The following is an 11,403-nucleotide window of genomic DNA, read 5'->3' on the forward strand; positions in this document are numbered from 1 at the left end:
TCTGCATTAATGTGTTTTATTGCTTTAATGTAATATTTTAAAGCTTTGAATTCACTTGAAATGAAGTTTTTTTTACTCATTTCAGAAAATAAAACTCATCATTTCCAGTTCAACCAGAACCAAAAAACAACCCAGAGTCCAAATGATTTCCATTTATAAACATTTATTTTGTGAACCGGGTGAAATTAGAATCGCAGCTTCTGGAAGAACCACTTGTTCTTGCCCGTCTTGTACCTGGAAGCAGAAAAAAAGAAATTTAGCAAGAAGCCAACATGTTAATGTTGGAAACTGATGATTGACTAAGCTGCTCTGACCTCTCCTCAAACTTGACCTTGGCCTCCCGCCTGGCTTTGCGTTTGAGAGCAGGATCCCTGAAGACGTCCTTGTTGACGACGGTTTTGTCCAGAGGAATATCCACCGAGTATCTGAGGACGAAGAGGAAACGAGTTCAACTACAGCAGAGAGACGTTCAAAAACTATTTCTGTTCACCTCTTCAAAAATGATTAACTGATTAGAGCAGGAAAATTGATTTTAGTAATCAATTGGTAATACTGACAATAATTCTAATGACCAATAATTCTGACATCTAGTAGATTATTCTGGTGATTAATTGATTATTTGGGTGATTAATATGTAATACTAATGATTAATTCTGATTATTAGATTTAAAAAAAATGACTGCAGATTTTTCCATTTAACCACTTAAAACCTTTTATTAAATATTAGAAATACATTGAAAGATCCAAACAATTCAATCCCAAATCCAAAATAATGCAAATATTTTATTCCAATTAAAATGCAATAGCAGCATTCCTTTAGAAACATGGTGAAGCTAAAACACATTTACAAAACGTTTTAATCTTAAATGCGACATGGATGTTTTATTTTCTGTAGTGGCGACTTTGGTTAATGTCTGTATACTATTGTTACAGATTAATCGATTACCAAATTGTTTGATGATCATTTCAACAATCGATTAATCACAATTAATCGTTTCAACCCTAAAACGTGGGAAAGCAAATCAGAGTTTTAATCCTGAGCTGATTTGCTCTTTGAGTGGAAAGTTTGGTGGATAAATAAACCTGAAATGTTTTTATCTGCTGACAGAAACAGAATCCAATTAGAGACGCACCAATCAGGTAGCAGCTCTGATTTAAACAGATTATCCCAATGTACACTGTAAAAGCTTATATTATTAACCTTTTATTTTTATGAAACACAAGAGAAACGAATGGGACTGAAGCGTTGTGGTTAGGATGCATTTAATGGACTGGAGCAGAGAAAAGGTGAGTTTCTGACCTGGTGGGCATGAGGTGGTTGTAGTTGAAAACTTTGACGAAAGCCTTGATCTTGGATCTCTTGGCGATCTTCTTCTTGCCCATGACGGTGGTCACCTTACGGGGGTAGCGGTCGATGCCGGCGACCAGAGCGTGGCTGTAGGGGCGGTCGGTGGTGCCGTCGTCGATATTCTGCAAAGAGAAGAACAACAAACAGTTTACTGTCAAATAAACATTTAATTTACCTCCTAACCCATCTAGTTAGACAAAAAAAGAGACTGGAGAACATTAAACCTCCAAGTATGTCAGTAAGTCTTAATGCAGCCGTTTGAAAATTTTGAGGTATAGAACCACATTAGTGTCAGATGGTATTCTCTTTATTTGGTGAAATGATCAGAATTGGGTTGTTTAAAAAGAAAAGGTCAGATAATCACATCAGGGGGAAAACAAGAACAATGGATTTGGGTCACATTTGATTGAAAGTCCTGCTAATGATCTAAATACTTTGCGCAGAGCAAATAAGACGCCAAGAACAATTTACAGGAATGTTAAAGATAAATTTCACACTAGAATATTCTTCTAACAGCAAAAAGTCAATTTGGTTTGATTTTATGTTGATTTTTTATGTTTTAAAGCTCAAACAATTATGAACCAGCCACACTATTTGTTGACATTAAGAATAAATTGTCTTTTTTTAAAAATGTAATTGTTGATTTAAGCCATGGAACGTGAAAGTTTGATTCACTTGCTGTTTATTCATTCATTCATATCCACACAATCAAATACACTTTTTAACTAGACTAGCATTTCAGCCAAATTTCATACTGTTGCCTTGTAAAGATGAAAACTATGAACCCAGTCTCTACATTTTGTATAAATATATTTTCTTTGCTGCAGGACAGTAAGTCTAGGAAACATCAGTTTATACCTTGACGATAACAGCTTTGCGCCCGGCGTAGCGTCCAGCCAGGACCATCACCACCTTCCCCGGCTTCATAAACTTGCCCATTTCTGTCAGAAAGAAGTAAATCTGTTAAAATCGACACAGACGTAGCTCAGAATAATCAGATTTTATTATCGCCTTGCTGTTGCTCCCGGACAACCAAGCTAGTTAGCATTTAGCTAACTGTAAGCTATCAAACAAGCGTGTTTACATACAATATTCACCCTGTTAAGCACTTTGGATGTTTCTAAAGTTAGATGGGTTGCTTGACAAAGAACACATCCACATAAAATCAGAATATGTTAAAATAATTATATAATACGCCACTAAAAGTAAGGTGCAGCTTTAGCCCTAAGAAGGCTGCCATGTTGGAAAGTGCGCTGGGGAAGAAATCCAATAGCAGCAAAACAGCTAATTTTCATCTTTAATCAAACATAAACTCACTAAATATCCGGTCGAGTTTGACACAATACCGCGGTATTGGTCTATACCGCGGTATAGACAACGTATTAACCCAGATTAAACCCGATGGAAGTGGATTATTTTGAGGAAAAATTCACTCACTGAAGCTTCTCTTCGGCAGCCACTAACAGGAAAAGGAAGTCCAGAGGGCAAACGTGGAGTACGTCACTTCCTAAATCATTTTATTTTGGAAATATCGGGATTATCTTTTAAGATTTTTTTTCCCAAACATCTAAACGTAAAATGTAAATACTTTTTACATTTCAAACATGTTTAAAATTTTAGCATTTTAAAATACGGACTTTAAATAAGTACGAACTTATTACGGACTTAGGAGGAACTTAAAGGGTCCTCCTTTCTTTAACATTTGATTTAATAGTATTGAACATATACTTACTTAATATTCTGTATTTCTCAATATTATGGAACTAGATTGTAGAAAAAGAAAACCTAAATTCTGTAAATTATGAAGAAAAAAAGATTATTAACAATGTTGCATCGCAAAGTAAAACACATGACTGATATATAATATTTGAAGATTGGGATACTTTATTATGTACACATTAATACACAATGCATAGATAGGTAGAACGGTAGATAGATGAGGGAATGTGGCGCCCCCTGGAGGTTGCAGACGAAAGAAACGGAGATAAAAAAAGACACTTCATTTACTTAGTTTATTATTTTACAACTGCAGGTTTACATTAAATATAATAAAACCAAAAATAACAATTCATATGTTCCCACATACCATCTTCAATTAAATAAATATAGCATTAATTGTTTTCAGTGATGCTCCCAGATTGAACTGCTACGGTTACAGAACAGCAGCCACTTTAAGTGTTTAAAGTGATTTATCTAATAAATAAACATAAACAAAAGCAAAAAAGTGTGGAGTAAATATACCCAAAACACAACTGAAGTTTGGAAAAGTGCTCTACACTGAAGGTTTGACACAAACGCATGAACAAAATAAACAACAAATACAAACTAACGTCAGTTTAATAGCATCTACGGTCCATACATTCAGGTTTTTACGGACATGATTTGCTGTTCATGGAAAATAAAATGAAATCTGGAATAAAAATGATCACCAGCAGCAGCTCAGTCAACAAGAAAACAGTCAGAACTGAAACACAGGAACACATTCGGTGGTTCATTTGACCAAAAAGCTGCACAACAGCAACCACCCATACACACGCAGAGCTTTTATTTTGGTGATTTTTGCTACACAAAAGCTTCCTGTTTGCGTAACAGCATCCAGAGTTACAAACAAGAACTAGAGAGTTTATCAGGAATGTGTCTGCTCCTCTTCCTTCACTAACGGTATCCATGGCAACGTACACTGCAAAAACACAAAATCTTACCAACTATTTTTGTCTAGTTTCTACAGAAAATATCTCCGTAAACTCAAAATAAGACAAAACTTCTAAATGTAAAATGTAAAATAAGAGTCAGTAATTCCACAATATTGATCAATATTTCATCAATATTGATGAGTTACTTATTTAAAACCAGCTCTGTACAAAAACACTGTAAGATTTAGTGTTTTTGCAGTGCATGTCTCCTCAGGATGTTTGCTGCATAGGTTGGGGCGCCAGCAGGTCCAGCAGAGGAAGGAGCTGCTGAGCAAAGGTCACAAAGAGCGTTAGGCTAAAGGCTAAAGGTGAGGTCATCGCAGGTGACTCTACACTGCAAAAACACTAAATCAAAAGTATTTTTTCTCTATTTTCTTAGTACACTTAAAATAAGACAAAACTAACTCACAAGCAACTTTTCAGCAAGATATAGGAGCTTGTTTTCAGTAAATAATGCTTGAATATTCATAAAAAAGTACACATTTCCATGGCAACAGGATATTTTCCCCTATGTTAAAAGTGAAACACTGATTGTTATCAATATCCAGTAATTACTGACTTAAAACAAGCTGGTATTTCCTGCTGAAATGTTACTTGCGAGTTAGTTTAGCCTTATTTTAAACATAATAAGACATTTGAAACACTTGGTAGTACTTTGTGTTTTTGCAGTAAGGCATGTTTAGAGAAGCAGGCCAACACATTCATGCACACGAGCTTAACGGGTTAGAGTACACTGCAAAAACACTAAATCTTTTTGGTCTAGTTTCTTAGTACACTTGAAATAAGACAAAACTAACTTTTCAGCAAGATATAGGGATTTCTTAGTACATAGTTCTTGAGTTTTGATAAAAAGTACTAGTTTCCATGGCAACAAGACATTTTTCCCTATGTTATAAGTGAAATAATCTGCCAGTGAGTTATTTTTTATCAATATTCAATAATTACTGACTTAAAACCAGCTGGTATTTCTTGCTGAATTGTTAGTTGTGGTTTAGTTTTGTCTTATTTTAAGCGTAATGAGACATTTTGAACAGAAGTTCCTGGTCAGACTTTGTGTTTTTGCAGTGGCCGCCGCCGCAGAGCGCCTCGTCAGAAGGCGTCCTTGATGTTCTTGAGCTGCCGCACGGCCAGGTCCACCGGCAGGTTGAAGCGCAGGTGGCTGATGCGGCCCAGGATGCGCAGGGCGCCCTCGAAGCCCGTCTGGGCCATGTAGCTCCAGCTCTGGTAGTGAGGCTGGATCAGAACGGACGACTTGCAGAGCAGGTTGATCCAGGAAACCAGCCGCTGCTCGTTCAGCGCCATGCACACCAGCGCCTTGAGCTCCGAGTCCGGCCCGCGCTTGTAGCGGCCGTGCTCCTTCAGCACCGAGTGGACGGCCCACAGCAGCGAGTGTTTGGGCGTCACCGTCCCCGGGCCGCCGCCCACCTTCAGGCTGAAGGACTGCGACAGCTTTCGGGCCGGCGATTCCACGAACGCCTTCCCGTTTTTGGACTCGTAGTACTTGACGAAGAGTTCCCAGGGGTGCATGGCGAGCGGGGCGGGGCGGTAGGGCAGCAGGCAGGAGATGGGCGCCAGCACCAGGCTCATGGTCTGCGAGGGGCAGAACAGGCCGTGGGCCAGCAGGTCCTTCAGCGCCACCGCCAGCTCCTTCCTCACCGCCGTCGTCAGCTCGTCCCGGGCGCCCAGCGCCGCCGCCGCCCCGCCGCTGTAGCTCACCACGTGCTCCACGGAGGGATGGCGCCGAGAGCCCAGGACCCGGACCTTCTCCACGGCCGCCTCCAGGCGCTGCAGCAGGGGGCCGTAGTCCCGGCCCGGACAGTCCTGGGGCCAAAGGTTCTGGGGGACGTGGCCGGCCGAGCAGCCAAACTGACTGGCAGCGAAGATCTGCAGCACGGCCAGAGCCTTCTGGATGAGCTGCAGGCCCGTGTCCCGCATCCGCTCGGCCTGGACCGGGTCCACTGTGGGGGCAGAAACACAGGGAGAGGCAGCTTGATGAACTGGGACTCTGCCGGTTTCACCAACTATAATTTAAGACCATTACGAATTAGGTTTAGGACCTTTATCACTATTTTAAGACTCTCTGATTGCCTGTAATAAACTGACCTTTCTTCTTCATCCCTGCAGCTCTGCCATTGGCTCCGTCCGCTTTCGGCTGCTGGCTCCGCACTCCGTCTGACAAAAGAGGGTTCCCCACCTCATCTTTAGGAAGGAAAGACATAAATATGATTAAAAGAGACAATCTAACAAGAATAAACCCCAGAGTGAACAGGTGTGTGTCCTGCGTACCCTGTATGAAGTTAATGAACATCTCCAGGTCCCTGATCTGCGTCTTCAGCTGCTCCACCAGCTGCTCCTTCACTCGGGCCGGGTTCACGATCTGAGCGATGGCGGCGTCCACCCGCTGCCTCAGCTCCTCCGGGGACAAGTTCCCGATGTCCTCGTTCAGATTCACGTCCAGCTTCTTTATCAGCTCGTCAATGATGACCTGGAAACAGAAACAGGCTGAAGGTGAAACCGGAAACAAAACATGAAAATCACTTTGGGGGTATTTCCATCAAGGTTTGGCCATGAAACCAAATAATCTACAGCCAGGGTGTTACATCAATTCTAATATTATCTTTGGCTTTTTAAAGATTTAATTTTTGAAACATCTGGATTTCAGCTTCCATAGTTTGGACTGATGTCAGCACAAACAAGGCGGCCATCTTGTTTGATAGCTTCTATTTATATGAACTTTGAATTCAGGTCAATATTAGGAAGAGGTGGGCAGACAACCAAAAACTGCACTCAAGTAAGAGTATTACTACTACAACATATTTTTACTAAAGTAAAAGTATCAGTCCAAGAAATTACTCAAGTAAGAGTGAAAAGTATCTGGGAAAAAGTGAAATTAAGTAACTGATCAAATTATTTAAAAATTACATCATCAGACGGACCACAATATAAAGCTAAGTGGAAATTTTTGTATTTTAATGACCAAAATGACAATAATTCATAAAAGTAACAAAAAATAACAAAATCAGACAAAAGAAAATTTTTCCAAATCAGTTTCTTTCAATAAAAAACTTATGAAGCTTTAACAGAAACTGCAGGTGTGTGTCTGATGAATTCTTGGTTAAAACATGTTTGTTTTCATTTAGTGGGTAAGAAAAAGAGTATTTTTTACAGCGCAGTAAAAATACTCCTAAAATTACTTTTTTACGTTTTTGTAAAATAATCGTATTAAAACATTTTGGTAATAAAAGACATGTAATTAACATTTAATAGAAAACCTGAAAACACAAAACTAATAAAACTGTGTTTAAAAAAACGAAAGAAAAGCTGGAAGTAGAGACCGTTGCCTTGTGTTTTTCTTCCTGTCTGATTGTTATCAGTAAACGCCATTAGCACCAGAAAAAATATATTTTTGAGGAAAAGAAAAAAAACTGGAAACTGAAAGATATTTACCCTCCTTTTATAAGGAGGTAAAGAAACCTCACCCAGTTCCTGTCATGTCAACATTTCCTCATCTAAAAGAATTCATTGTCGATTTTCATCACACTAATCAGAGAATTCCAGAAGCCGTTTACCCGTGACTTCCTTGAATGCAACACTGAGGTATGCAAACACGGAAAGTGTTGCTTCTGGGAAAGCCAAACAAGCAGCTCATATTTGTCTAAATATAACTTCAACTCTGCACAAGATTTCTCATTGGTAGGAGAGCACAGAATTAGGGATGCAAGTTAACAATGAATGAGTTAATCTAAAGTTGATTGATCTTATTGACTAAAGATTAATCGATAAGCGGCCAATTTCTCTTTCCATAACAAAAAAGGGCTATATTTTTCAGAATATACTGAATTAAAAAAAAGCATCTAATTTTAGCATTATTTTGTGTCGGCTGGAATTAAATGCTGACTGAGTAAATAGAAAATTTGCATTTTTCTCATATTAATCTTTGGCATATTCATAAAATATAAAAAAAGGACCAATTGGGTTGTTAAAGAATCAAATATGTGAAACATGACGGAGAATTACGGGCATTGTAAACAAAAAAAAGTCAAAAGTCAAAAATTTATGAGGAAAAAAGTCAGAAATTTTGAGCTCTATCTCAAAAATTTTGTACAAAAAAGTTGAAAATTTCTGAGTTTGAAAAGTCAAAAATTTGCAAGAAAATACTCAGAAATTTTGTAGAAAAAAATTAAACATTTCTGACAGTTGAAACTCAGAAATGTCCAAGTTTTTACTAAGTTGGACAGTTTCTCTTTACCGTTCTGGGGTATCAGGCTCCTTCAGGATGACCAGCGGCGCCCTCTGCTGGCTGGCGGTCAAACTACAACACTAAAGAAGATCTAAGCGGACGTTGTTAGTTGATGATTGGAACTCATTTTAATCTAATAAACCACTAATTAACATTTAATGGTTATTTAATTGTTTGCATCCCTAATCTGAATGTTTCATATCTCAGCATGTTGGACTTAATATGCCTGATGTTTATAAGTGGAAGAACAACCTGTGGATTTTATGATGTGAGACGTGACGCATGAGATGTGACGCATGTTTGCATTTCCACACCTTCTGCCTCTCCATGACGACGGACTGTGGCAGCGAGTCATAGCTGCCCTCCTGATAGGCGAAGCGCTCCAGATCGTCCAGCTGCGTCTTCAGCTGGACGATGAGATCCTTTTGTTTTTCCCTCTGCGCCTCCAGTCGCTCCCGCTTCTCCCTCTCGCTCTGACAGGACACACACAAACACACACCGATTATAAATCAACCACACACACGCCTCTCAGAAGCTGCTTTTGGCGCAATGTTTACACGAGATCTACTCACCAGATCTTCCTGCAAATGAAGCATGTGACAAAAGAAACATAAGAGGCTTTTAAATTAAACACAACAAGCTGAAAATTCCCATCAGCAGGAAAAGCAGCGGGAACAAAGCGGCTGTTTTTAAAGCAGACAGTGATCTGCTGCTGCAGGAGGTTTCAACAAGGCAACATTTCCACCACAGATCTGGAAACACCATGGTAATTATGCATCTGTATTAGCAGAAAAAACACTTCGCATGCAGCATAAATTAAAGCTTGCATTAGAAATAGAAAGGATAAAAAGCACTGGTAGTTCTGAATGCAAAAGACAATGTGTAGCATCAACATTTGTGTCTAAAAGAATGTCTCTAAACTACGTTTTTTACTAAACAACAAAAAATTCCACCCGAGTGCATGCTTTGAAAGCAAAAGTGGTTTGAGTTCTTAGCTTTTTCCAGGAAAAACTGATATTTTGTCATAGCTTAGTTCTGTGTAAGACATAAAATATAAACAAAGATATTTTTTGGACTTAACAAAAACAGAAACATTTGGTGTAGTATGAATATATTTTGTTTTTCTAACAAAGTTATGACTTTTCAAAGTCAGAAATGTCCTTTTTTTGAAAAAGAAGAAAATTTCTGATGTTAATCTCAAAATTTCTTTTCATTCTAACATTTTTGATTTCTCAAACGTGTACATTTTCAGCTTTTTTCTAGAAAATTTCTGAGATCAATCTAAAAAATGTCAATATTTTTATAATAAATTTTAGATTTTTTAAACTCAGAAATGTCCAATTTTTTATTTTTAATTCTGAGATTAATTTCAAAATTTTGGAGTTTCACCCTTCCATCTTTTTGTTCAAATTTTCATTTAGAGATAGATAATTAAAATATTTATTTGCCAGAACTCCGATTATTAAATGCTTCCTTTTCTGTTAAATATATTGTTTGTGTGTTTACCTTCCCTCTGATAAGCCTAACCACACCAGAAACAATACTTTTATATTATTAAACCATTAAATGTATTTCTGAACCAGAATTAACTGGAAGTCTCACCGAGTTCTCCAGCTGCTTGGCATCCTGGGCTCGGCAGCCCACGACGTGCGGGCAGCCCCTGAAGGCGAACTCCTCCAGCTCGGCCAGCATCCTCTCCTTCTCCTCGCTCTGAGCGTGAACTATCTGCTTCAGTCGGAACTGAACCTGTGCGAAGTGCGACGTTAGCGCTAATAGAGATGAATTCAACAAGTCCTGCTCCTCTTCCAGCTTCATCAGCCGGGCGGCCATCTCCTCATCGGTGGCCGACGACGAGCCTCTCTGCCTCGGCCGGCCGCCGCTCTCCTCCTCGGGGCTGGCCACGGCGCCCACCGGTGCCCATCGCTCCCCGGCGCTGGCGAACACAGTCTCGCTATCCGAAGCTGACAGCTCCTCCGTGGACATTCTGGACGGTGCAGATCACTTCAGAGTTTCCTTCACCCACCGTCGGTTTGCCGACAACGTATTCCCGGTGGTTATTTTATTAAAACTGCGCAAAAATGAAGAGGATCATCGCCAGAGAAACAGGTGCCTCGCCATCTTGGAAAAGATGATTCATACGTAAACAGAGAAAAACGAAAGTTAGCTTCCACAAACAATGACACACCGGAAGTGGAGGGGATTTACCTTCAAAGTAAAAGCATCTCACAAAAACAAACAGCAAAGTCAGCATTTAGACAGACAATATTACTTTTTAAAGTTAGCGTGATAAACTATCAAATTATTGTAAGCGTATATTTTTTGTTATAACACACACAATACAAGTTACTCTTTAGACCTTCACAATAACGCCTAATAATTTTGACTAAAATGCGTAAGAACGAACAAATGTTTTAAAATGTATCTCTAATAAAAATGGACGATAATTTATTGCATTGAATTTCCACAACAGAATGACATTAAAAGAACCAGCACTTTTTTTTAGGGATTTAATGTTTTATTCATTTATTTCAGAAATATGAGTTTACAGGTTGTCTTATTTATTTTATTTTTTTTCAAAAGGTTCTATATTTTTCGGCCTCTGAGGAAGTTTTATTTAGCTGGAGTGGAAATTTCTCTTTGGACTTTAAAGTTTGCAGAAACCCTGCTCTAATAAGCAATGGCATCATTATAATCTGGGCTTTCCCGAGACATATTAGTATTTAAACTCATTATCCTCACATTTTATTACATGAAATTAACAAAATTAAGAGTATGTCTCCAAATAAAAAGAGCCTTCATAATTTACATATAATATTTATACAATGACAGTAAAATGCCATAACTTCCTTGAGTTTCCCTTACTTTTAAGTTGACGTTGCATTACATTTACCTTTCTTTCTCTTTTACGTCGCTTTGCGCAGGTTTGTAAAGCTGCTCTTTAACTCTGAGTTCACAGGAAACAGAGTTGGTTCTAGAATTTTCAAAATAAAATTTTTAAATACAAATTTTGCTCAAATTTTGCTCTAGGAAATGTAAATTCTAACCGGTACTGTTACATTTATATATGGATGCAACAAGTATAGAAGACAAGTTTTTTTTTTTTTTTTAAAAGACATATTTTA

The 11,403-nt window shown here is 38.6% G+C and overlaps 2 protein-coding genes across 2 annotated transcripts; both read right to left on the minus strand.

Annotated features, from left to right (window-relative positions):
- Positions 1-146: 146 nt before the first annotated feature.
- On the minus strand, positions 147-2,879 carry rpl27 (ribosomal protein L27). Its single transcript, XM_015000170.2, has 5 exons — positions 2,786-2,879; positions 2,207-2,289; positions 1,301-1,470; positions 315-425; positions 147-234 (listed from the first exon to the last, which is right to left on the minus strand). The coding sequence occupies exons 2-5, from the start codon at positions 2,285-2,287 to the stop codon at positions 186-188; spliced, it is 411 nt and encodes a 136-aa protein (XP_014855656.1). The 5' UTR covers positions 2,288-2,289; positions 2,786-2,879; the 3' UTR covers positions 147-185.
- Positions 2,880-3,346: 467 nt separating this feature from the next.
- On the minus strand, positions 3,347-11,061 carry rundc1 (RUN domain containing 1). Its single transcript, XM_015000169.2, has 5 exons — positions 9,884-11,061; positions 8,596-8,754; positions 6,328-6,526; positions 6,145-6,240; positions 3,347-5,999 (listed from the first exon to the last, which is right to left on the minus strand). Exons 1-5 carry the CDS (start codon positions 10,262-10,264, stop codon positions 5,131-5,133), a joined length of 1,704 nt encoding a protein of 567 aa, XP_014855655.1. The 5' UTR covers positions 10,265-11,061; the 3' UTR covers positions 3,347-5,130.
- Positions 11,062-11,403: the final 342 nt, after the last annotated feature.

Source organism: Poecilia mexicana, unplaced genomic scaffold (genome assembly GCF_051168715.1).
Source record: "Poecilia mexicana isolate PSO_F unplaced genomic scaffold, ASM5116871v1 scaffold_8, whole genome shotgun sequence".
Lineage (NCBI taxonomy): Eukaryota > Metazoa > Chordata > Actinopteri > Cyprinodontiformes > Poeciliidae > Poecilia > Poecilia mexicana.